The sequence below is a fragment of the Anabas testudineus genome, chromosome 18 (assembly GCF_900324465.2).
Source record: "Anabas testudineus chromosome 18, fAnaTes1.2, whole genome shotgun sequence".
NCBI lineage: Eukaryota > Metazoa > Chordata > Actinopteri > Anabantiformes > Anabantidae > Anabas > Anabas testudineus.
Genome location: NC_046627.1, coordinates 2458852 through 2485231, shown reverse-complemented (window position 1 = coordinate 2485231; position 26380 = coordinate 2458852). Strand labels below are relative to the sequence as shown.

The 26380-nt window shown below is 39.0% G+C and overlaps 2 protein-coding genes across 2 annotated transcripts; one reads left to right on the top strand and one right to left on the bottom strand.

The window, feature by feature from the left end:
• Positions 1 to 1572: 1572 nt before the first annotated feature.
• On the bottom strand, positions 1573 to 14082 carry LOC113168395 (hepatitis A virus cellular receptor 2-like). Its single transcript, XM_026369435.2, has 3 exons — positions 13908 to 14082; positions 9438 to 9794; positions 1573 to 2663 (listed from the first exon to the last, which is right to left on the bottom strand). Exons 1-3 carry the CDS (start codon positions 14050 to 14052, stop codon positions 2536 to 2538), a joined length of 630 nt encoding a protein of 209 aa, XP_026225220.1. The 5' UTR covers positions 14053 to 14082; the 3' UTR covers positions 1573 to 2535.
• Positions 14083 to 18784: 4702 nt separating this feature from the next.
• Positions 18785 to 26120, top strand: LOC113168387 (myelin protein zero-like protein 2). Its single transcript, XM_026369423.2, has 3 exons — positions 18785 to 19109; positions 24368 to 24700; positions 25216 to 26120. The coding sequence occupies exons 1-3, from the start codon at positions 19046 to 19048 to the stop codon at positions 25341 to 25343; spliced, it is 525 nt and encodes a 174-aa protein (XP_026225208.1). The 5' UTR covers positions 18785 to 19045; the 3' UTR covers positions 25344 to 26120.
• Positions 26121 to 26380: the final 260 nt, after the last annotated feature.

Genomic DNA, 26380 nt, shown 5'->3' with positions numbered 1-26380 from the left:
GTCTCACATACATGAATATGTCTGTTTGAAGAATGCAACAAAAGTCAAAAAACAAAAGTCCACTCTGAACGCTGCATAGTTCAAACAAACAGCCTAAACACTGTCTTAGTGTACTGGAATTGTTCAGTCACTTAAACACATCTGATGCATTTTAAAGGCTGCTACAATGAACAAGGTGAGAGAAGTTAGCTTTTCACTGCTGTTTATTAAAATATGCATCCTGTTATAACTACACCAATTTATTTATTACACACATCACCTTGAATATTCACCAAGTAATTGAACTGTAGCTCTGGAGCCCAATAAGTAGTTTTTGATTTGGCCCTACTGTTGATCCACTCTGACCACTTACCTTCAGTGACAGAACAGTTCAGGAAATACATGAGGAGAAACACAAGTATGATCCATGGTGAGATAACGTTAGCGTCAGACATGTTTTTCTACTGTTATTCAGCTATAGAGAAGGGAATCATGGCTTTACATTTACATTTATAGAAATCAGCTGGGAGCTTGGAGGGAGGGCTCTTTGTTTGACAGTGCAGAGTGACATCATGTCCCTCCATCACAGGGAGGACAGGACTCTGCAGGATCACTGATCCACCTCAACACAGAGACAAACTACAGCATTTCATCCATTTCCACACAGACTCATCAACACTAACTCCACAGTCTGATCTTACCAGAGACAGTGATGTTGATGATGCTACTGGTTGATCCCTCTCTGGACTCACACCAGTGATCCATACTACGGATGCCTTAACATTCGTGAAGAGAAGACTGGAAAAAGACAGCTCCCTCAGCACAAGAAGTAATCCCGTCGTTTGGTTGTTTCTCCACAGTGTTCTTTTCCAGGGTCCTTAGGTAAGACTTCCTCATACTTCCTATTCCTGCCTTTGTACCTTAATTTATCACTTTTTAATTAAAGCATCAACCAAACTGATTCATTAATCTTGTGTATCTCAGTCGGTTCTCTAGATCATTATCTACTACACTGAACTGGAGTTAATCAGGAACTACTCATTAAGTACTAATTTATTATCTGCTCATTGCTGACTCCTTCTTCAGAAACAGGATTCTCATTTAACAGCTGTAGATGATCAGATGAGAAGTTTACTGACCTTGGTTAGTTGAGCAGAACAGTAGTGAGGTCACGACTACATGAACACAAAGACAAATAGTGACGTTTGATTTCAGGATACAGGATAATATCAGGCTGCAAACTGAAGCTCAGTAGAAGTTACTTACTTACAGAGCAGACACTGCAGAGCTGCTTGATCCATTGTATGACTTTACAAAACATCTACACTGGTGCAGGTAATCTACAGCAGTCTGTTAGTGTGTACGGCTGTGGACTGATCCACTGCTCAGTCACAGAGTAACAGCAGATCTTGAAAATAGGTCTCTGGAAGAAGAACGTTAAAACCTTCACAGTGTGATGGACGTCAGGAGCTAGCTTGATGCTTTTGATTCAAGCTCTGATCAAACCTGCATCAACATGTTCAACAGGTCAGAGAAGTTCCAAACATAAACCCTGCTCCTCATCAACATTACTGATAAAGACAGAGTCAGAAATCAAAGATGAAGTCAAACTTTATTGACAAATGAAGTTTGACATATTTATGTAGAGTACAGCAAATTAAAAGCACCAGTAAATAAAAGAAGCTGCACACAACAAACAACATTATTAAGTTGTTGGAATAAATTTAACTGAAAATAAACAGTAATAAATTAACCAACTGTCTGTGTGTGTGTGTAGTGAATGAACAGAAGAACAAAACAGTCTCTGCTTTAAATATAAGAATGTAAAGATGAATAACTATTAACAGGTTGATGAGTGAAACTCATTCGTTTGTTTTACTGAATCAGGTTTTAGTGTTACATGTGTTTGTTGATGCTTTTTAAAGATTTATTATACTTATATACGTTTACAGAGTATTTTAGTAGTGTTAATGTATAGTATAACATGCATCACCCTTGAACAAGATCAGCAGAAAGTCTGCAACAACCATGAAAGATACTCGTGTTAAATGACAGATACTAGTGTTAAATGACAGATACTAGTGTTAAATGACAGATACTAGTGTTAAATGACAGATACTAGTGTTAAATGACAGATACTAGTGTTAAATCACAGATACTAGTGTTAAATGACAGATACTAGTGTTAAATCACAGATACTAGTGTTAAATGACATTTCATTCATATAAGCTGCAGATATTAACGTTCTAAGCAGAATAAAGAGCAGTGAACCTCTCATTACATCACAGTCCTATGTTATAAAGCATTAGCACAACACGATTCTGTATTTTAGTTTCTGAGCTTTGAGCAGAGAACCACAGCTCTCCATGGACTGATACTTAGTTGATTATGAGAAAAATATAGAATAACACCACATCACCATCAGTCTCAGCTGACCTCTGTCTGCTGTGTGTCCAGTCTGGATGTTAAACTGGTCACAAAGGAACCAGCAGCAGGACTCACGGACTGAGTCAAAGATCTGAAGAGATGCTGATATTCACCTGCATTTTCACTAGATCAGTATGAATGCTGTTCTGTTTGACCTTTGTATTTTCTATAGACCACAAAACCAACAACACCAACAACAAGAAGCCCACCAACAACTGACAGGCCGACTGCCAGTCCAACATGTCCCCTGTTCGAATCTGTAGAAGGAAAAAGCAGATGTGAGTTAGCAGGTGTTGTAGTGGTTGGAGTTTACATGGATGGACTGTCACATGTTTTAGGTTAAATTACTGCTGTGTCACACTCACACAGAAACCAGTCCACACCTTCATGCACAAACTTATGTAAACTCAGTTAGAAACTTCATTTTACAGGTAGATCTTTGGATGGTATGGATTTCTGGAACAAGGATCTGTGTGTCTGTCTGAAGACAGAGCGTGACTTAGATCTTATTGACCAGATATCGTGTTGAATTAGCTCGTATTGACCAGATATCGTGTTGAATTAGCTCGTATTGACCAGATATAGTGTTGAATTAGGTCGTATTGACCAGATATCGTGTTGAATTAGGTCGTATTGACCAGATATCGTGTTGAATTGGGTCGTATTGACCAGATATCGTGTTGAATTAGGTCGTATTGACCAGATATCGTGTTGATTTAGGTCGTATTGACCAGATATCGTGTTGAATTGGGTCGTATTGACCAGATATCGTGTTGAATTAGGTCGTATTGATCAGATATCGTGTTGAATTGGGTCGTATTGACCAGATATCGTGTTGAATTGGGTCGTATTGAACAGATATCGTGTTGAATTGGGTCGTATTGACCAGATATCGTGTTGAATTGGGTCGTATTGACCAGATATCGTGTTGAATTGGGTCGTATTGACCAGATATCGTGTTGAATTAGGTCGTATTGAACAGATATCGTGTTGAATTAGGTCGTATTGATCAGATATCGTGTTGAATTAGGTCGTATTGATCAGATATCGTGTTGAATTAGATCTTATTGACCAGATATCGTGTTGAATTAGGTCGTATTGATCAGATATCGTGTTGAATTAGGTCGTATTGATCAGATATCGTGTTGAATTGGGACGTATTGACCAGATATCGTGTTGAATTAGGTCGTATTGACCAGATATTGTGTTGAATTAGGTCGTAATGACTGTATTGGTCAATAATGGGCAACAAGTGGGTAAAAACAGAATTATATAGCAGGTAGACAAAGGTAGAAAAGAGAAGCTGAGGGGGAACAAAGGCGAGTGCACTCTACCAGTTGTCTGACTGGTATAACGCTGGAGATTTTAATATTCACTTTGAGAATCCAGAAGACCCTCTAAGAACAGCATTTATGTCCATACTGGACTCACTAGGAGTACATCCAGTGTGTAGTAGGACCCACTCATAAAGCGGGTCACACTTTAGAAATAATAATATTCTTCGGATTAAGAAATTGAAACGTGGAACACTTCCACTGTCTGAAGTTATCTCAGACCACTATCTTATCTCAACTAAAGTGTTAAAATAATAATTAAATTTACATTTAGTCATTTATCAGATGCTTTTATCCAAAGCGTCTGATAAATTAACAACGAACAAGGCAAGTCAAAGAGAAACAAGATCAAAGCAAAGTGCTATTTTTAGTGCAAAGGAAGATGCGGAAGAGTTCTGTTTTCAGCAGTTTTTTAGAAATTGCAAGTGAGGTGGCTGAGCGTGCAGAGTTCTGCAGCTCATACCACCATCGTGGGTTCACTGATGGAGCTGTAGAGTTAACCACTCTGTAGGCAAGAGACAGAGCTTTGAACTTGATCCTTGCAGCCATAAAAAGCCAGTGCAAAGATCTGAAGAGCGGTGTGACATGAGACCTTTTTGGTTGATTGAAAATGAGGCGTGCTGCTGCATTTTGGATCATCTGGAGGGGTTTGGTCGTGGATGCCGGTAAACCCATCAGTAGTGCATTGCAGTAGTCGAGACGAGATAAGATAGCCTGTAGCGGGGACAATCACCGCAGATCCAATGTTTATGCTGATGTTGTGTTGTGTCGAAGGTCTGGCAGGGAAGACTAGGACTTCAATCTTGGGAATGTTGAGTTGAAGGTGTTATTGTCTCATCCAGGCAGAGATGACATTGAGGAGGTTGTTACTTTATTGGTAAAAAAGGAGGCGAAGTCGTCAGCTGTGAGACAGGTAGGTGGTGGAGGTGGGGGTGGATACAGTAGAGACTTGAAAGTTGAGAACAGCTTTCTGGTGTCTGTGGTGTTGCTGAGCTTGTCCTGGTAGTATTCAGTCTTCGCCCTGGTGACACTGTGAGAGAACGATTGAAGCAAATCCTGATAATCAGTTAGAGCAGGTTGAGACTTGGATTTGTGCCACTTCCTCTCAGCACTCCTGAGCACCGTGCATCAACTTTGATTGGATCACCGTCTGACCCTACAGAAGTAGACCAGGCGACTGAATATCTAGAGTCGTCATTACGTTATACCTTAGATAATGTAGCTCCAGTTAAAAGAAAAGTCATTAGAGATAAGAAACTCGCTCCCTGGTATAACGATGACACGCACGCCTTAAAACAGACTACTTGAAAGTTAGAACGTAAATGGCGCCAAACTAAATTGTTAGTATTTCAGATAGCATGGAAGGAGAGCATCCTGAACTATAAAAAAGCTCTTAGTGCAGTTAGATCAACATATCTCTCCACTCTCATAGAAAACAACAAAAATAACCCTAGATTTTTATTTAATACAGTAGCCAAATTAACTAGAAAGAAAACTACTGCAGATATCTCCACAACAACGTTGTGCAGTAGTGAGGACTTCATGAACTTTTTCAATAACAAAATCGTTAACACGAGGGTCATTCAATAAATTAGGTGAATTTTTCGGTATAAGGACTTTCAATACAGATAGAAGCTTATGTAACAGATTAGAAAAGTCACTTTATTTTAGAATTGTGAATTTTATTTATTATTATGAAAATTTCATTTAGTATTTGTGAATTTTATCTTATTGAGCAGTTTTTATTTGCACTTTGTTTGTCCCTTTTGGAGATCTGTATTACTACACTTCGCCTTTTATGTTCCTCCTGAGTTTCCATACCTCTGGAGTCTCCGCCCCCTTCCCTCACACTGCCGCTAGGCATCTCTGAGGGTAAGTGGTGTGTAGGAACAAGGGTGGCGCTATTGTGCTAATTTCTTTATAGCATAAGTTGTTTATTATGTTGTTTCAACTGTATAACTTTTGCTTTTAATGTTACAATGATATTGAGCCATTTTCGTTTAGTTTTGACCGCTAGTATAAGTTTTAGAGCCGTTTTTGTTTTACTCTTTAGCGCCACTAGCTTAACAGCAGGCCGCCATGTGGTGTTGTAAAGTAGCTGTGTAGAGTTTTCATTGAATTCTCATTGACAACTTTATTTTTGTACATATAGGGGTCAGATGTGCAGGACAAGCCAGAAAACATTTGTTTTATTGTCTTCTGCAGGTATGTTTCTTGCTATTTAGTTTTCATGTCTGTTATTTATATCCCGCCATCCAACCACATGCAATAGTTTAGTTTTTTGACAGAAGGGTGACAGTGGATGACATTGCAAGGACTTTGAAGAGAAAAGTAAGCTTCCCAGTAAGTAAGCTTTTACCTGTGTTAGAAGTCCTTATACCGAAAAATTCACCTTATTTATTGAATGACCCTCGTATAAGGCAAAAAATTCAGGCTTTAAAACCAGACAATTTAATTTACGCAGATGATAAACTAACCACAGCAGATCAGTACCTAGAATACTTTACTCTAGTGATGGGCAAATGATACAGAGGCTTCAGAGCTTGTGTCACTCTTCCTGAAGCGCAGTGATTTGAATCACTGTGTCGGAGCTTGTATCGAAACACCAGTGTCACGTGACAGATGAGAAAGATTTGGAGAGTGAGAGTATTTTGGCAACTTTCATGGTGAGACGTTCTAAAGTTTGGGATCATTTTGATGTCATACCACCAGACACTGTGTCACTTGCGTGCCAGGCATGTGCCGACTGAAGCCTGCGACAGTAGATAAAAATGTATTTCTCAATAAAACCTGTGAAGACAACTAACTGCTTATGCTTCTGTAAATAATAATTTCAAATCAACCATACAAGTCCTCAAATGACAAACTATTATCTTTAAAGGTTTTCCATAAAAACCCTTCACACAAAAAAATATACAATTCTTCTGAATTCAAACACTGATCATTTATATTTCAAGTAGGAAGGATCTCTAATCCTGTTAGGGATAATAACCCCCTAACTAACCTTTAATGTGTTTTAGAGTATGAGAGAGAGCATCTGCATATTCTAATGTAATGACTATATAATCATTATTTGATATGTATGAACAAAACACTTGAATGACCACACAGACTTTTCTGAAGTTTTATTGCTGTCATGGGATTGAAACAGTCCCAGTGCTTCAGTCATGCCCTTTAGAGACTGCTATGGTTTCAGTTGTCCACCAGATGTCACTGAGGCCTTGAAGCTTTGAACCTTTTTCGACACAATTGTTAGGAAAGATTCAAAGTGCTTCATGAGGCTTCATTTGCCCACAACTACTTTACTCCCCTTGAAGAGAATTAACTAATTTCACTTATATCTTCTGCAAAATCATCAACTTGTACATTAGACCCTATACCAACACATTTTCTAAAACAGAAAGATGCCAGAAATAATTGAACCCCTGTTGAAAATCATAAATTCTTCACTCAGCTGTGGGTATGTCCCAAAGTGTTTTAAATTAGCAGTTATTAAACCGCTAATCAAGAAACCTGATCTCGACCCCTGTCAGCTGTCCAATTACAGGCCGATATCAAACCTCCCCTTTATCTCAAAGATTCTCGAAAAGATAGTAGCTGGGCAGCTATCCTCGTATCTTCATAGAAATAACATACATGAACTCTATCAGTCAGGATTTAGGCCTCATCACAGCACAGAGACGGCACTTGTTAAAGTAGTAAATGACCTCCTATTGGCCTCTGATCAGGGTAGTGTCTCTATGCTTGTGCTACTCGACCTCAGTGCAGCTTTTGACACCATTGACCATAGTATTCTCCTTCACAGACTAGAAAATGTTGTTGGAATTAAGGGAACGGCCCTCTCCTGGTTTAGGTCCTATTTGACTGATCGTTATCAGTATGTAGATCTAAATGGGGATTACTCCACATGCTCTCCAGTGGAGTTTGGTGTTCCACAGGGTTCAGTTTTAGGCCCCCTGCTTTTTTCCCTCTACATGCTTCCTCTGGGCAACATAATCCGTAAGCATGGCATTGACTTTCATTGTTATGCTGACGACACACAGTTATATGTTTCATCAAAACCAGATGAGATCAAACTGCTTAATAAAGTTGAGCAATGTGTAAAGGATATACGAGACTGGATGCTAATTAACTTCCTTCTGCTAAATCCTGATAAGACAGAAGTACTAGTTATAGGATCATCTGCTGCTAGAAGCAAGATTTTAACGTAACTCTAGATGGCCTTTCTGTTACATCTAGTGCAACAGTAAAAGACCTTGGTGTGATTCTAGATTCCAGTCTTTCATTTGAAGCTCATGTAGATAATATCACCAGGACAGCTTTCTTTCACCTCAGAAATATTGCCAAGATAAGGAATATTTTGTCACTAAACGATGCAGAAAAATTAGTCCATGCTTTCATCACCTCTAGGTTGGACTACTGTAATGCCTTACTGTCTGGCTGTTCAACCAGGTGCATAAACAAGCTTCAGTTAGTTCAGAATGCAGCAGCAAGAGTCCTCACTAGAACCAGAAGATACGAGCACATCACCCCTATCTTATCTACACTTCATTGGCTCCCTGTGAAGTTTTGCATTGATTTTAAAATACTACTTTAGACATTTAAAGCATTAAAAGGTCTTGCGCCACAGTATCTAAGTGAACTGCTAGTGTCTTTTGATCCACCACGCCTACTTCGCTCAAAGGATGCTGGCTGCCTGTCAGTACCTCGTATCATAAAAACTACAGCTGGGGGCAGAGCTTTTTCTTACAAAGCCCCAAAGTTATGGAATAGCCTTCCAAATAGCGTTCGGGACTCAGACACAGTCTCAGTGTTTAAGTCTAGGCTGAAAACCTATTTATTTAGTCAAGCATTTGAGTAAATAGATTTGGGAAGGACTCATGGACGTAGAGCATTATGGTGAACTGGTATGTTTAGATGCTGTCTTCCCAACTCTCACTGATCACTCAGGTTTGTTCATGGTGAAGTGTTCGGTTGCTCTACATCCCAGGGAGCCCTCATGTTTCTTTCTGGCTCCCCCTTTTAGTTAGGCTGTCATAGTTAGTCCTGCCGGAGTCCCTGCTGCACTATACTAAATATACATTCACCTCAAACTTTATCTGACTGTGAATACAACTAACTGCCATCTGTCTCTTTCCCTTTTCCTGTGTCTCTTTTCTGGTCGATCTTGTCGCTTGGATCCACCGTATGGCCCTATGGGATGTGTGTGGGGTAGGTTACACGCCACCACAAAGTCGGTCTTGGCCTCGGCAGACGTCAGAAGCTGTTTCTCGAAGGTCTCGACTCAGCACTCGATAGTCCAGGACTGGAACAAGTCTACCAGAGCCTCCAATTAACTAACTGGACTCCACATTAACTTAAAGACATTAACTGTTATACTGGACTGCCTGCTGCCTACACAGCATGTAATCACCCATATGAGGATGGGTTCCCTGTTGAGTCTGGTTCCTCTCAAGGTTTCTTCCTGTTGCCTTCTCAGGGAGTTTTTCTTGCCACCGTCGCCCTCGGCTTGCTCATCAGGGACAATCTGATTATTATGATTCATACACATTCACTGTTCATGTACTGTTCTTTGGTTGTGTAAAGCTGCTTTGTGACAATGTCAATTGTAAAAAGCGCTCTACAAATAAAATTGAAGTTGAATTGAGTTGAATTGAATTGCACACTGGCTTGAACTCGACACACACACTAACTCACCTGAGTCTGAAACCTTAAGGTTGATGATGCAGATGGGATCAGAGCTTAAATTAGCTCTCTTCCTGCGGTTTATTTGACTCTCGGTAACACGACACTCGTATGTTCCACTGTCAGAAGTCGTCACATTCTTCAGAATCAAAGTCACATCTCCGTTCTTCATCCCTCTGTCTTTCAACTCCACCCGGTTCTTAAAAGATGAATGCTGTTCATCTGTAATCAGCTGCTTGTTCCGTAGAAAAAAAACATATTCTGGCTCCAGGTCAGGTCTGCTCCATTCTACTAGTTTAAAGCTGCTGTTAGGACGTTGACATGTCAGATTGACAGTGTCTCCAAGTTCAGCTGGGATGTTTACCTGGGCTAAAAGAGAGAGAGGGAAAAAAAAAGAAAACACAGAGCATTGATGCTAATTGTAATATTAAACAATCATGTTTTATTTCTATAATTCAACAACTCATTTAACTTGAAAGATAAATACAAAATTTTAAAAAATAACATAGATATTCACATATTTCTTCATACATTTCTGATGAGGATGTTTTGTTTAAAAGTTTCTGTAATTCCTACACATTTCAAAAACCTTCAAGATGACAGACACATTTGGATTTGGATGTTTACTGGATAATTGGTTGCACATGTATGAATATCATTATTTTTTAATATAGTCATTTATTTTTAAGAGATGCTTGTTCTTCAACCTCTAATTTGAACAGTCCAGTGACTACTGGTAAGATTGCTGCCTAATAACACAACACATGGAGCAACTAACTTGACTAAGGGAGAGGTCATTTCAAAGCTGTTGACAAGTCACAGTCAAATAATGTGTGTTTTTGAAAGTACAGATGTGGAGTAATACTAATAATTGGAACTGATTCACAGCTTGCATGAGCATAATATGTTGATACTCAAATTAGGGAAGGTAAATAAAGTGCATTTGCATTTACTCATTTAGCAGACGCTTTTATCCAAAGCAAACAAAATCTAAGTCAAGAAGAAACAACATCAAAGCAAAGTGCTAAAAAAAAGTGTTTCTGTTTCAAGAGATGTGAGAAGTTTTTTTTTACAAGTACAAATAAAGATGCGGAAGAGTTCTGTTTTCATCAGTTTTTTAAAGATTATAGTGAGGTGGCTGAGCGTACAGAGTTCTGCAGCTCATTCCACCATCGTGGGATCACTGAGATGAACAGTTTTCCTTGGTGTCGACTGTGTGGTGCTGGTACCACCAGACGACGTTCCCTGGTTGAGCGCAGTGGACGGGAGGGGATGTAGACCTGAATGACTGAACTGAGATAAGATGGAGCTGTGGAGTTAACCACTCTGTAGGCAAGAGACAGAGCTTTGAACCTGATCTTTGCAGCCACAGGAAGCCAATGCAAAGATCTGAAGAGCGGTGTGACATGCAACCTCTTTGGTTCATTGAAATGAGGTGTGCTGCTGCATTTTGGATCATCTGGAGGGGTTTGGTCGTGGATGTAGTGGATTGCAGTAATCCAGGCGAGATAAGATCAACGCCTGTACAATGAGTTGGGTCGTGTATTCCGTCAGATAGGGTCTGATCTTTCTGATATCGTGGAGGGCATATCTACACGACCTAGAGACTGTGGCGATGTGTTCCGTGAAGGTCAGCTGATCGTCAATGATGACCCCCAGGTTTCTGGCTGACTTAGTAGGGGATATCACCGCAGATCCAATGTTAATGCTGATGTTGTGTTGAGTTGAAGGTCTGGCAGGGAAGACTAGAAGTTCAGTTTTGGGAATGTTGAGTTGAAGGTGTCTTTTTCTCATCCAGGCAGAGATGTCAGAGAGACAGGCAGAGATGCGAGATGAGACAGTTGAGTCATTTGGCGGAAAAGACAGGAAGAGCTGTGTGTCATCTGCATAGCAGTGATAAGAAAAGCCATGAGAATGGATGATAGAGCCTAGAGAAGAAGTATAGATTAAAAAAAGAAGAGGACCAAGGACTGAGCCCTGCGGTACACCGGTGGAGAGGTTATGAGAGCCGGAAACACGTCCCTGCCAGGATACCTTGAAGGTTCATTCGGACAAGTATGACTGAAGCCAGGCTAGAGCTGATCCAGAGATGCCCAGGTCTGAGAGTGCAGTCATGAGAAGATGGTCCACAGTGTCAAAGGCTGCAGATAGGTCTAAAAGAATAAGGACAGAAGAGTTACCTGCAGCTTTTGCCACCCGTAGAGATTCCACAACAGTCAGAAGTGCTGTCTCTGTGGAGTGACCACTCTTGAAGCCAGACTGATTGACATCAAGGAGGTTATTCTGGGAAAGAAAGTCAGAGAGTAGATTGAAGGCTGCACGTTCCAGAGTCTTGGCCAGGAATGAAAGAAGAGAGACCGGTCTGTAGTTCTCCTATGTGAAAAAGCAAAACCGGTGGAGAGCGCGGCTGGGGTGGCCTTGTTTTGCAGAGTCATCCTGGTCTCCGTAAGTGCAAGAAGCTGAACAGCTGAGGTTGTAGCAAAAGCTGGAATGAAGTCCACCTTGTTCACCACCGACTCACAGTTCCACAGGGCAAGAGAAAAAGAGGCCGGCAGTGTTCTGGGTGAGGGGCCGCAGGTGGGAAATGCATCGTCCTCTCGGAGAACGCCATGTCCTGCGTCTGCCGAGGAGGACGGGAATCTGCTGAAAACACATTGAAAGAAAGGGGACAGCTGAAAACACATTGAAAGAAAGGAGACAGAAAGGCTTTCCGAAGGGGAAAGGGTTAAAGTGAAGAGAAAGAGAAAAGTGCAAAAAAGTTGGAAACTATGCGTCTTGCGGTGTCCTTGCTTGGTGGACCTGCACAGGTAGACTCGCAGGTCTTTACCCAAATCGAATCGCACAGGTAGACTCACAGGTCTTTACCCAAATCGAATCGCACAGGTAGACTCACAGGTCTTTACCCAAATCGGTCTTCACCCAAAGATGGCTGAACACAAGGGCGGACGCTTCCGCTGACGCCCCAGCAAGACAGGTACTTTAAATATGGTCGTAATGGGCTACAGCTGAAACCGGCCCCTGGTAGAAACCAATCTAATTTGTTTGCCTTTGTTAGGTCAAAGGTGTGAATGCTCGGTGATTACTAAGCTGAAACTACCACCAACAATAGACCAAAACTCTCTAACTACAGTTCTTAATACTTATTGAAACAGACTGACAAACAGGCTAAATCAGCAGACTAGAGAGAAATGACACAAACTCTGCTACCTCTGAAACTAACAAACAAATTTCAAACAACCCTTATTCAGTAGATCTCCTGTCCTAGTTTGGTGCTTGTCCCAGCTTACCAAGTGCAAATCTTGTATTTAAGTTCACTATATAAGATTGATAAAAATGTAATGATGTTAGAAAATAATTGTGCTTCATAATAAATATTCACTCATTTAAAAACGACTGTGGAAACTTTATTGTAATTGTTAAAAAGGCCAATCCCACTTGGACTATTCCGTCCCCCCTCTGGGAATGGTATGTTCTGATCGGACCAGCTCCGTGCATGAGGAGGTCACGGAGCGAGGACAGTTTCTCTGAGTTCCAGTAAGTTCATTAAGTTCATTACAACTGTTAATGTTAATGCAGTGTGTGCGTCCATTGAACTTCAAGTCCGTTATTATAGCTTTTATGTATATTTATGTTTCTGTTACCGATATTATGGCTTTTCGTAGTTAGCTCGCCGTTTCTGCTACATGTGACCAATTAAGGATAATTGATAATTGATAGCCTGCACATTTTCGGACCGTATTTTGCAGCGCTTTAATTTGATACATATATTCTATATTTATTGTTGAGTTGTCTAATGTTAAGTACCATTTGTTATTAATATGATTGATTTACTGGTTTAGCAGACTTGTATTTGCTTTAGCTAAGAAAATACAATAGAAAGAATTGTTATGATATAAGAGCTCCATCTTGTGGCAGCGATATGCGTAACGGTAAATTTATGTATAATGCTTAAAGTGCAGTACCTTACAGTATATTTCTACACTGAAGATGAGGAACATTTATGTCTGCTCAGCTACTGACGAGTTTACATTTTAGAAAATGAAAGTGAAACTGGATTTTACAGGATCAGTGGTTCAATGTCTGTGGAGACATTTAACATGTAGACTAATCGATCAGGGGACGTGGGTCCTGCTCTATGTTTCTACTTAGACCCTCTGAATAGGACCTAAAGATAAATTGGAGACATTGAGCATAAATACGACCTCACGACTCTAAACGAGAACGACGTCCTTCATCTTTAATGATTATTTACTTCAAGTGTCCACAAATGATCACACTTTATGAAGCCGTACCTTCACTATTACCACACAGATGCACTTTGTGTCTGTTTATCGCACTTTGTCACTATTTAATTGTGATAAAAGCAGCTGCAGAGTTTCTAAAGGTGGAAATACATGTTCGTCTCCTTCCTCCTGCTCCACCCATCCACCGCCAACTGAACCGACATCTACCCGATTTCCTATGAAGACAGTCAGAGCTCACCTGCAGAGGTGGACACCAGGAAAAGGAGTGAAATCCAAATCCAACAGAAGGAGGCCGAGCTGACAGACATAGATCTATTAAAAGAGCTCAAACTCCTGCAAGAAGGTCGACTAACAGCAGCACAACGTTTAGTGAGGGCCGACATTTTGGATCGTGATACGACAGTGACGTCATTGTGTCGCAAAGCATTTCGGGATTCGTTTAAGTCTTTATAAACATTTAATTATTATCATCATTCATCTTATTTATTTATCTATTGTTAAGTGTTTTAACTCTTTGTGCATCTTGTTGATTCTTTAATCTTGAGCTGCAGTTTAAACCTTGTGTTTCTTCTACGTTTGTAAAACATTTAATTTTCAAATGTGACTAAAATTGGTGAAAGTTTAATAAATTACAGTTATTGTTTAGTGTAATTTAGTTTAATACAGCCCCACACTCCCAAACAAGAGAACAACAGAGGATCAGTGTTATTGACTGGTTTCTTTGTTATTTATGATGATTTTACATTTTATTTAAGTTAGATGTTGAGTTTTTGTTGGGACTCTGCTGTTTTTACACATTACTTAATGAAGTTTGACTCAGTTGTCAGTTTATTCACCTACAGGTAAAACTCAGTCTAATCTAACAGCTCGACTTGATACAGCTGTGTTAGAAGATAATTAAACATCTATTCTTTTTTAATGACCAGTATAACTGTGAACTGAGTTTTCTTCATGCCAAAAAGTGATTATAGCTAAAATCTTATTACTGAATTATTATTCTGCATTTGATTGACTTCTGTTCTATTTCAAACACATTAAAATATCAAATCTTTGCATCACTTACTACTATGACCAATTCAGTGGAGGTTTCATCTTTCTATCTTTCTTCCTAATCAGCTTTCAGGTGTCTTAAGGTTCTACCTTTTATCCTGTTAGGTCCAGATTGTGTTTTTGCTTCCTTGGTATGAGGCCCTTAAAGTGAACAGTGTGCTTCATAACTATAATTAACATTAACATTATCCATTTACATGATGAATCAGTATTTATTACCAGGTGTGTACAGTGTGTTTACCTCAACAACCCAGTTGTATTTTAACTTAGCTATCTGTACTAGCTATGCTCCTAATCAGAGTTAATTAAATGCATCACTTTTAGTGGAATAATGTTTAAGGGGGCTTTCACACCTACAGGCTTTAGTTCAATTAAATCGGACTCAAGTTTGTTTTTGGTGCAGTTTGTTTTATCTGGTGTGAACACAGCAAGCGCACTCGAGTTCGCACCAAAACAACCGCACCAAGACCCCCAAAAAGAGGGGGTCTCGATCCGAATCACTTAGTGTGGTCCTCCTGCTAAGAAAGCGAACCGAACCGACATCTACCCGATTTCCTACGAAGACAGTCAGAGCTCACCTGCAGAGGTGGACACCAGGAAATCCAAATCCAACAGAAGGAGGCCGAGCTGACAGACATAGATCTATTAAAAGAGCTCAAACTCCTGCAAGAAGGTCGACTAACAGCAGCACAACGTTTAGTGAGGGCCGACATTTTGGATCGTGATACGACAGTGAGTGTCGTATTGTCATTGTGTCGCAAAGCATTTCGGGATTCGTTTACGTTATTATAACAATTTTAATTATTATTAACGTTCATCTTATTTATTTATCTATCGTTAAGTGTTTTAACTCTTTTTGCATCTTGTTGATGTCATTCTTTAATCTTGAGCTGCAGTTTAAACCTTGTGTTTCTTCTACGTTTGTAAACTGTGTTGCAGTGGATACGTGAGGAGGTGAAATGTCTCAGAGAGACCAGGTCTGATGTAACGTAAAAAAACAATAATCAACAGGATGAACAACCTGTGTTAACATTCATTAAAAATCATCTCTCTCCACACTTTAACTTCTTCCTGTTTTTACTTTTTCTGTTCTCGCTCATTGGTCAGATGCAAACACATCTGACCAATGAGCGAAGAGAACGATCTCGCGTGATTTGACATGACGCATTTTAGTTCACTTGGATTTTTCTCAGTGTTAAAAGAAACTAAATGAAGAAGAAAATAAAAGTTTCCAAACTCAGTAGAAAAACATGTCTGACACTAACGTTATCTCACGATGGATCATACTTGTGTTTCTCTTCATGTATTTCCTGAACTGTTCTGTCACTGAAGGTAAGTGGTCAGAGTGGATCAACAGTAGGACCAAATCAAAAACTACTTATTGGGCTCCAGAGCTACAGTTCAATTATTTGGTGAATATTCAAGGTGATGTGTGTAATAAATAAGTTAGTGTAGTTATAGCAGGATGCGTATTTTAATAAACAGCAGTGAAAAGCTAACTTCTCTCACCTTGTTCATTGTAGCAGCCTTTAAAATGCATCAGATGTGTTTAAGTGACTGAACAATCCCAGTACACTAAGACAGTGTTTAGGCTGTTTGTTTGAACTATGCAGCGTTCAGAGTGGACTTTTGTTGCATTCCTCCAACAGACATATTCATTTAAGTGAGACCAGTTTCTAACGACATGGTTGGAACTCAACTTTTGTCTCGTTTTGGTTTAAAGTGTTTCCACATTAACTGTGATTAGAAAATAAAGGATGTCTGTTCCCAAGCCGAGAAATACCCGACGTATTTCTACAGTAACAACACAAGTACAGTTAAATAAAAATAATAAATATCAAACTTTTGAAATAAAAAAAAACTCATACTTACAAATTCTAACTAATGAATATCCACATATTTCGGTTCAGCCCTAAATAAATATTTACCATCTTTAAAGAAGAAGCAGGACTTACAGACAGAACCGGCTCAGGTAATATCTTTACACTGTTGACCCCTGGTTTGAGTTCTAATCTCACTGTCTTACTAACAAACTACAGACATGGAAGAAGCTCCAGGTTTCAAATGGGGTCATTTATCTGAACCTCTGAAATGTGTGTTAATGCAGCTCAGTCGGTAGAATGACTATGACAAGATGCTAAATGAGTTAAAACAGACATTAAACAACCACAAAGGTTATTTTTTAACCTATAGATAGACCTGTTTGTCCACTCTGGATCATTTCTATCAGTCTTTGACTGAAGCTACTTTGCTGTTGTAGTTGTTTAACACTGTAATATGACAAAGTGCAGTACCTTACAGTATATTTCGACACTGAAGATGAGGAACATTTATGTCTGCTCAGCTACTAACGAGTTTACATTTTAGAAAATGAAAGTGAAACTGGATTTTACAGGATCAGTGGCTCATTGTCAGTGGAGACATTTAACATGTGGACTAATCGATCAGGGGACGTGGGTCCTGCTCTATGTTTCTACTTAGACCCTCTGAATAGGACCTAAAGTTAAATTGGAGATATTGAGCATAAATACGACCTCACAACTCTAAACGAGAACGACGTCCTTCATCTTTTATGATTATTTACTTCAAGTGTCCACAAATGATCACACTTTATGAAGCCGTACCTTCACTATTACCACAGAGATGCACGTTGTGTCTGTTTATCGCACTTTGTCACTGTTTAATTGTGATAAAAGCAGCTGCAGAGTTTCTAAAGGTGGAAATACATGTTCGTCTCCTTCCTCCTGCTCCACCCATCCACCGCCGACTGAACCGACATCTACCCGATTTCCTATGAAGACAGTCAGAGCTCACCTGCAGAGGTGGACACCAGGAAAAGGAGTGAAATCCAAATCCAACAGAAGGAGGCCGAGCCGACAGACATAGATCTATTAAAAGAGCTCAAACTCCTGCAAGAAGGTCGACTAACAGCAGCACAACGTTTAGTGAGGGCCGACATTTTGGATCGGGATACGACAGTGACGTCATTGTGTCGCAAAGCATTTTGGGATTCGTTTAAGTCATTATCAACATTTAATTATTATCATCATTCATCTTATTTATCTATTGTTAAGTGTTTTAACTCTTTTTGTATCTTGTTGATTCTTTAATCTTAAGTTGCAGTTTAAACCTTGTGTTTCTTCTACGTTTGTAAACATTTAATTTTCAAATGTGACTAAAAGTGGTGAAAGTTTAATAAATTACAGTTATTGTTTAGTGTAATTTAGTTTAATACAGCCCCACACTCCCAAACAAGAGAACAACAAAGAATCAATTAGTGTTATTGACTGGTTTCTTTGTTATTCATAATGATTTTACATTTTATTTAAGTTAGATGTTGAGTTTATGTTAGGACTCTAACACATTACTTACTGAAGTTTGACTCAGTTGTCAGTTTATTCACCTAGTTGGTAAAACTCAGTCTAATCTAACAGCTCGACTTGATACAGCTGTGTTAGAAGATAATTAACCAACAAACCATTTGCATAATGAATCAGTATTTATTACCAGGTGTGTACAGTGTGTGTACCTCAACAACCCAGTTGTATTTTAACTTAGCTATCTGTACTAGCTATGCTCCTAATCAGAGTTAATTAAATTCATCAATTTTAGTGCAATAATGTTTAAGGGTGCTTTCACACCTACAGGCTTTAGTTTGCTTAAACTAGTCAAGTTTGTTTTTGGTGTGGTTCGTTTTACCAGGCAATCGCACTCGAGTTCGCACCAAAACAATCGTACCAAGACCCCCAAAAAGATCTGGTCTCGATCCGAATCACTTAGCGAACTCTGGTGCAGTCCTCCTGGTGAGAAAGCGAACCAAAACTGGACCAAACACTGTGAATCTAATGATTTGAGGAACTAATGGAGGACGCAAGTGGAGACGTGAGCAGGTGAAGTGTCTCAGAGAGACCAGCTCTGATGTAACGTAATAAACAATAATCAACAGGATGACCAACCTGTGGTAACATTTATTAAAATCATCTCGCTCCTCACTTTACCGTCTTCCTGTTTTTACTTTTTCTGTTCCCGCTCATTGGTCAGATGCAAACACATCTGACCAATGAGCGGAGAGAACGATCTCGCGTGATTTGACATGACGCATTTTAGTTTTTAGTTCACTTGGATTTTTCTCAGTGTTAAAAGAAACAAAATCAAGAAGAAAATAAAAGTTTCCAAACTCATCCACTGATTTAGACCAAAGAAAACGCACTAAGGTGTGAAGGAACCACAGTACATGTGAGAAGCTCTCGTCAGCATGCGAACAAGGCGGAGACGCTGAATAGTCTGTTCCCAAGATCTGGAAACTAACATCTCCACAAACACAAAATGGCTGCAGTAACTCCCTTGTTGTTGGTTTTGGCTTTGTCTTCTCCGTTGTCGGCTTATCAAGGTGAGCAACTGATAAACTGTCCACGATCTCTGATTTAAACCCAACTGTAATGTTACAGACTGGGTCACTTTACTCTTTAGTTTAATGTCATATCACGTTATGTTCCAGTTATTCGCATTCATTCGTACCTGACCCACCCTCCTGTCTTCTGTGTATATTATAATATAGTATTAAAAGTGATTAAGTGACGGTGAGAGTAACAGTCGCCTGTATCAGTGGAGGTGAGAGGTCAGGCTTTGGGTTATCTGTGTTTTCAGGTGGTTTGGTGTAAAACTACCTCTGCAAAGAAAGAAGGGAAAGCAGCTGAGCGACTGAATGTCCAACGTAGTAGTAAGAGACATGGGTCGGACCTTGTTTGTTTGGACCAGCAAGAGTTCAGCTGATCAGTGTGCAGATGTTTGCAGCCAGTAATGATCCATTTATGATCCTGTTTCCATAAATAAGGAATATTTATGACATGTCCGTTTCCTTAACACTGAAGCTTGGTTTACACTGTGGAGAGTGGAGCAGCTCTGAGGTCAAGGGTTAGCACACGGTCTTTGTTGTACTCACTAGGCCAGATGTTGTGTCTTGGTGTAGTGCTTTGTTGACCAGCTGCTGCAGAAGGTCTGTCCTCTCTGCTCGTCCTGGTCGGACACTGTGGAGCTGTCCCTCACCAGGACTTCACTCCCTGTCTTCTCTGCTGACAAAGCTGGTATCTCCACACTGGTGTCAACACGACCATCGTCATGTGTAGAAGTGAAACCTGCTATAGGAGAAACAGAATTCATTATCATCAAGTCATGACAAAAAGCATGACAACACTGAGATTCATGGACTAACCTTAACAAAGCAGGGGGATGCTAACAGCTAATTGGCTAACTTAATGGGGTGTGTTGATGTTTTAGCAGTAGATTTCCACGTCTTGATGAAGTTGATCATGAACGACACACAAACAGCCCGTAGACATTTACTGTAGTGACTTGTGACATCTGAGGTGTTTAGAGTCTGTGAAGTTTTATTTTTCTATCTGGAAATTAAAGATAATACATCTGATTTTGTAACCTTTGTACAACTGAAGTATGTTATGTTTAGATGATTAATCAATAATAGAAAAATGTTTTATATTACTTTATATTCTAAACACTCTAATACTGCATTCAACAATGCTGTTACAAACAGACGGGACCAACGAGTTCCAACAAAAAACAAGGTTTATTATAACCCCCGGTCCAAAATAGGGAACACAGGGAAACTAAAACAGGCAAAATCCGAACTAAATAACCCAACAAAAACATACAAAGTATCAACTAAATAATCAATAGACAAAAAGACAAACTACAACTCACTAATTAGAAATACAAAGTTCAACGAAAATCACTGCCCAGGGCAGGAGAACATTAACAAACAAACAAACCAACAGTACAAAGTATCAACTCAAAACGCTGCATAAACTCAGACAAGAAAAAACACACAGACAGAAACAAACAAACAAACAAACAAACAAACTGAACAGAGTTGTGGAGCAGTGAGGCACAAATGAAGTCTATGAATAAAGCACAGTAGTGTGAAACAGACAGAGTCCAGAGTATCCAAAAAGACTGACTAACTGATAGTGATGGACAAATGATACAGAGACTTCGGAGCTTGTATCGAAAACACAAGTGTGACGTGACAGATGACGTTCAGAACTTCAAACGTCATCGCTGTTTCCTTTCGCGCTTCGTTCCTTCAAAATGTTTCGAAGCTTTTCATTGGCTCCGAGTGTTTCGGTGTGTTTCATTGGCTCCGATTGTTTCAGTGTGTTTCATTGGCTCAGAGTGTTTCAGTGTGTTTCATTGGCTCAGAGTGTTTCAGTGTGTTTCATTGGCTCAGAGTGTTTCAGTGTGTTTCATTGGCTCAGAGTGTTTCAGAGTGTTTCAGTGTGTTTCATTGGCTCAGAGTGTTTCAGTGTGTTTCATTGGCTCAGAGTGTTTCAGTGTGTTTCATTGGCTCAGAGTGTTTCAGTGTGTTTCATTGGTTCAGAGTGTTTCAGTGTGTTTCATTGGCTCAGAGTGTTTCAGAGTGTTTCAGTGTGTTTCATTGGCTCAGAGTGTTTCAGTGTGTTTCATTGGCTCAGAGTGTTTCAGTGTGTTTCATTGGCTCAGAGTGTTTCAGAGTGTTTCAGAGTGTTTCAGAGTGTTTCATTGGCTCAGAGTGTTTCAGAGTGTTTCAGAGTGTTTCAGAGTGTTTCATTGGCTCAGAGTGTTTCAGTGTGTTTCATTGGCTCAGAGTGTTTCAGTGTGTTTCATTGGCTCAGAGTGTTTCAGAGTGTTTCTGTGTGTTTCATTGGCTCAGAGTGTTTCAGTGTGTTTCATTGGCTCAGAGTGTTTCAGTGTGTTTCATTGGCTCAGAGTGTTTCAGAGTGTTTCAGTGTGTTTCATTGGCTCAGAGTGTTTCAGTGTGTTTCATTGGCTCAGAGTGTTTCAGAGTGTTTCATTGGCTCAGAGTGTTTCAGAGTGTTTCAGTGTGTTTCATTGGCTCATGGAGTTTCAATGCATTCAGAACTAAGGACAGTTTTACAGGTTTTGCAGATTTGAGTGTTTGGTTCTTTAGCAGCTATATAAGATTCATCATTATCCTTCAAATGAGGTTGTGAGGAGACAGAGGTTTGGACAGTGAGAGTATTTTTCATAGAGAGTAAGTTTCATGGTGAGTACCACTAATAAGAGACGTTCTAAAGTTTGGGATCATTTTGATCTCATACCACCAAACACTGCGACACTTGCGTGCCAGGAATGAGCCGACTGATCCTGCGACAGTAGAAAAAATTATATTTCTTAATAAAAACCCGTGAAGACAACTAACTTGTCTGCTTCTGTAAATAATAATTTCAAATCAACCATAAAAGTCCTCAACTGACAAAATATTATCTTTAAAGGTTTTCAGTAAAAACACTGAATTCAAACATTGATCATTTACAAAGAAGAAAGGATCTCTAATCCTGTTAGAGATAATAAACCATAATAAACCCTTAACCAACATTTAACCCTTACTATAACTTGCATTGATTCTTTGGGTTAATCTGGAATTTGTTTTAGAGAATGGGAGAGAGCATCTCCATATTTTATTGTAATGACTATATAATCATTATTAGTATGAATGAATAAACACTTGAATGACCACACAGACTTTTCTGAACTTTTATTACTGTCATGGGATTGAAACAGTGCCAGAGCTTCAGTCGTGACCTTTAAAGGTTGCTATGACTTAAGTTGTCCACCAGATAATGATAATGGGGCTTCATTTGCCCACCACTACAAACTGACAAACTAGTGGCGTGGATTCCATGAACAGTTTGCAACAAACCAGCAAAAACCAGAGGACTGAGGGGTGCTTACAAAACAACAAAGACCAACAGGTGAAATGAATGAGTTATTAGTCCTGTGAGTGAAGAGTGGAGGAGGAGGAAGTCAATATACGGGAGTGGCAGGAGAGTGAAACACAAAACAAAACCCACAGACAGGGGCAAAAGGAGGAATTGTAACAAATGCATTTGTCTGAAAACAGTAGTTACTGTTACTTTGAAATTCAAGAGGTTTCAGTCAAAACATTCACTTCAATAAAAATATGTTCTGCTTATCATAAACTAATCAGATCTAATTTAGACAGTTAAATACAACATTTTAAAACAAGATAATAATTATGACTCTTAAGATGTTTCATTTATAACATTTATCGTTACAGGGATCTAACCTTAACTCAAAGGAGAAGTTGTTAAAAAATATCACAATTCTAAGAATCTTCTCTAAATGTCATCACTAGATCAATTTTTAGCCTTAAGAAGCTTTGTGAATACAACTCCTAATTCTACATGTCACTGTCTAACCCTAACGTCTATCTAGGTCTGAATGAAACAGAAATGTACTTTCTCCAGTCAACAGGTCAAAGAGGTCAAAAGGTTTCTTCTTATCTAACAAAGCCACAGCTTAGACTTCCTGTCCCAACAGAAAGCCTAACGTCTCTTTGTGGTTCACTTGCATCACTGATGTCTGTTTGAACGAGGAAGTTAACTGAGTGCAGACTGAAGGAAAAGTAAAGAGAGTTTTCTTAAAAGCATGATGTGAAACAAATGGATCTGTTTTATAAACTTTAGTTTGTTAATTAATTTAATTATAATGTATATTTTTTGAAGTAATTTACTTACTTCTTTGATTGTATAATGAGAAAACACAGACTGTCTTCTCAGGTATAGAGAAACTAATATCACTTCTCTGGTGTCCACTGAGAGAAGTGGTATATTTCAGTGATAACATCTCTACTATCTGACAGCATTAAACAATTAAAAAAATAATAAATCTCTAAAATTAAAATATATTAGTTAATAATACATTTACACTATTAATATTTCCACTAATTTAAAATAATTACCCAAATGTACTCCAATAGGTGAAGTCCACACTGTCAGAACAGAGGATGTTAATAGTTATTAAACTTGATTCTAGGTACTTTACTAGCACAACACAAAAGATCCATGAGCAACCTAAGTGTACGTTGTTTGACTGAATAACTGCCTTTTAAAAAAATTAAAACATTTCCAGACCGGTATACTTTACAATATAACCACACAGAATTCTATAGAAAACCCAACAACACCTCTGTCTTAACAATCACAATTCATGAGGCTTTAAGTGAATCCAGCAGAGAGTCCACAGTAAAATGAACATTGCATGTCTGTAGTTAAAATAAACCATGTGTTCTTACCTTGTTGTTGTTTGTGAAGAAGATTAGTTTCTCTGGTAAAAGCGAACATCTTGTCTTGTTCATGATGCAGCAGCCTCTGAAACAACGAGCTTCTACAAACACAGGCAGTGTGTTTCGATTGTTCCTGTTTTTTCTTTACTTCCGTTTAAGGGGCCCCTTCAAACTGCTGCTTAGAAAATGAAGTCATTCTAGTACGACGTGCATGAGGTTTGAAAATATAAGTAAAGATTTATTTAGGCATAATAAACTTTGGTAAAATCTTCTCTTTATTGTAAAAAAAACATTCACAAATTGAAGTAAATATATATTTTTTGTCTCGTCACTGCCCTTTAATGAAAGGTTAGTGAACTCTGAAGACGCTTTCCCTCCACTGACAGATGTCATAACACATTCACACAGGGCTGATGCTAAGAAGAAGAAAGTACAGTTACAGTTACTATTATCAGTGTCCACTGTCCACTCTTTGGCTCTTGTGGAGTGGAGCGTTGTACTTTAACCTTTTAACCTTCTCTGTTTTTTTTCTTTCTCTGCTTCAGGCCAGATAAATGTCACAGCTGGAGAGACTGTTACTCTGCCATGTACGACTTCAGCTGTCACCAGTGAATCATTTGTTGAGTGGAAGAAATTAGAGAAGTCAGGTGATGAGCTTTTGGTCTTTTTGTACCGGAGTAGTCAAGTTGACCTAGAAAGTCAGGAGGAATCTTTTAAAAACCGAGTGGAGCTGAAGGACAAACAGATGAAGGATGGAGACGTGTCTGTGATTCTGAAGGATGTGACAATTAATGACAGTGGAAAATATCAATGTCGTATCATACAACCAGGAGCAGACACCAAGACGAGCAACATCAACCTGACAGTTTCAGACTCAGGTGAGTTAGTGTGTGTGTGTGTGTGTGTGTGTGTGTGTGTGTGTGTGTGTGTGTGTGTGTGTGTGTGTGTGTGTGTGTGTGTGTGTGTGTGTGTGTGTGTGTGTGTGTGGATCAGAGTTGAAGCTGCTTCCTGGTTGTTGATGTGAGAGTGAAACATCACAGATCAGATGTTGGTGTTGATGAGACTTTGTAGAAAACAGCTGGTATGAGTGATGGGATCAAAGTGCAGTAGATAATGTCTGACAGGAGTTTGAAGAGGAAATGGATTCTGTTGTGTTCTTCACTCATCACCTACCTGACACCGTCGTATTACAGATTAAACCACAGACAAATCAACACAGTTCAATAAGCCTTAACATAAGAAACAACTCACTCATTCATTCATCCCCAGCTTCTGTCACACTTTTCTACCTTTGTCTACCTGTTGAATAATTCTGTTTTTTTCCCACTTTTTGCCTTTTACTGATCAACCACTACAACACCTGCTAACTCACATCTGCTTTTTCCTTCTACAGATTCGAACAGGGGACATGTTGGACTGGCAGTCGGCCTGTCAGTTGTTGGTGGGCTTCTTGTTGTTGGTGTTGTTGGTTTTGTGGTGTATAGAAAATACAAAGGTCAAACAGAACAGCATTCATACTGATCGAGTGAAAATGCAGGTGAATATCAGCATCTCTTCAGATCTTTGACTCAGTCCGTGAGTCCTGCTGCTGGTTCCTTTGTGACCAGTTTAACATCCAGACTGGACACACAGCAGACAGAGGTCAGCTGAGACTGATGGTGATGTGGTGTTATTCTGGATTTTTCTCATAATCAACAAAGTATCAGTCCATGGAGAGCTGTGGTTCTCTGCTCAAAGCTCAGAAACTAAAATACAGAATCGTGTTGTGCTAATGCTTTATAACATAGGACTGTGATGTAATGAGAGGTTCACTGCTCTTTATTCTGCTTAGAACACTAATATCTGAATATTATATAAATTAAATGTCATTCAACACTAGTATCTGTCATTTAACACTAGTATCTGTCATTTAACACTAGTATCAGTCATTTAACACTAGTATCTGTCATTTAACACTAGTATCTGTGATTTAACACTAGTATCTGTCATTGTTGTTCAAGACTTTCCCCTGATCTCGTTCAAGGATGATGCATGTTATACTACACATTAACACTACTGAAATACTCTGTAAACTTATATAAGTATAATAAATCTTTATAAAACATCGACAAATACATGTAACACTAAAACCTGATTCAGTAAAACAAACTGTTGAATGAGTTTCACTCATCAACCTGTTAATAGTTATTCATCTTTTCGTTCTAATATTTAAAGCAGAGACTCAGTTTTGTTTTTCTGTTCATTCACTTCACACACAGACACATAATTTATTACTGTTTATTTTCAGTTAAATTTATTCCAACAATTTCATAATGTTGTTTGTTGTGTGCAGCTTCTTTTATTTACTGGTGCTTTTAATTTGCTGTACTCTACATAAATATGTCAAACTTCATTTGTCAATAAAGTTTGACTTCATATTTGATTTCTGACTCTGTCTTTATCAGTAATGTTGATGAGGAGCAGGGTTTATGTTTGGAACTTCTCTGACCTGTTGAACATGTTGATGCAGGTTTGATCTGTTTGTATTTACTGTAGTATGAACTGTAGTATTTATAGTA

What these genes read in the sequence shown, in the direction of transcription:
- LOC113168395 (XM_026369435.2), bottom strand. Translation starts at nt 14,052, where the DNA reads ATGTCGGCCCTCACTAAACGTTGTGCTGCTGTTAGTCGACCTTCTTGC. An exon ending in CCTGGTGTCCACCTCTGCAG is followed by an intron (nt 9,795 to 13,907) that starts GTGAGCTCTGAC and finishes TCTCTCTTTTAG; the next exon opens with CCCAGGTAAACATCCCAGCT. An exon ending in CCTTAAGGTTTCAGACTCAG is followed by an intron (nt 2,664 to 9,437) that starts GTGAGTTAGTGT and finishes TTCCTTCTACAG; the next exon opens with ATTCGAACAGGGGACATGTT.
- LOC113168387 (XM_026369423.2), top strand. Translation starts at nt 19,046, where the DNA reads ATGGCTGCAGTAACTCCCTTGTTGTTGGTTTTGGCTTTGTCTTCTCCG. An exon ending in TCCGTTGTCGGCTTATCAAG is followed by an intron (nt 19,110 to 24,367) that starts GTGAGCAACTGA and finishes TCTCTGCTTCAG; the next exon opens with GCCAGATAAATGTCACAGCT. An exon ending in CCTGACAGTTTCAGACTCAG is followed by an intron (nt 24,701 to 25,215) that starts GTGAGTTAGTGT and finishes TTCCTTCTACAG; the next exon opens with ATTCGAACAGGGGACATGTT.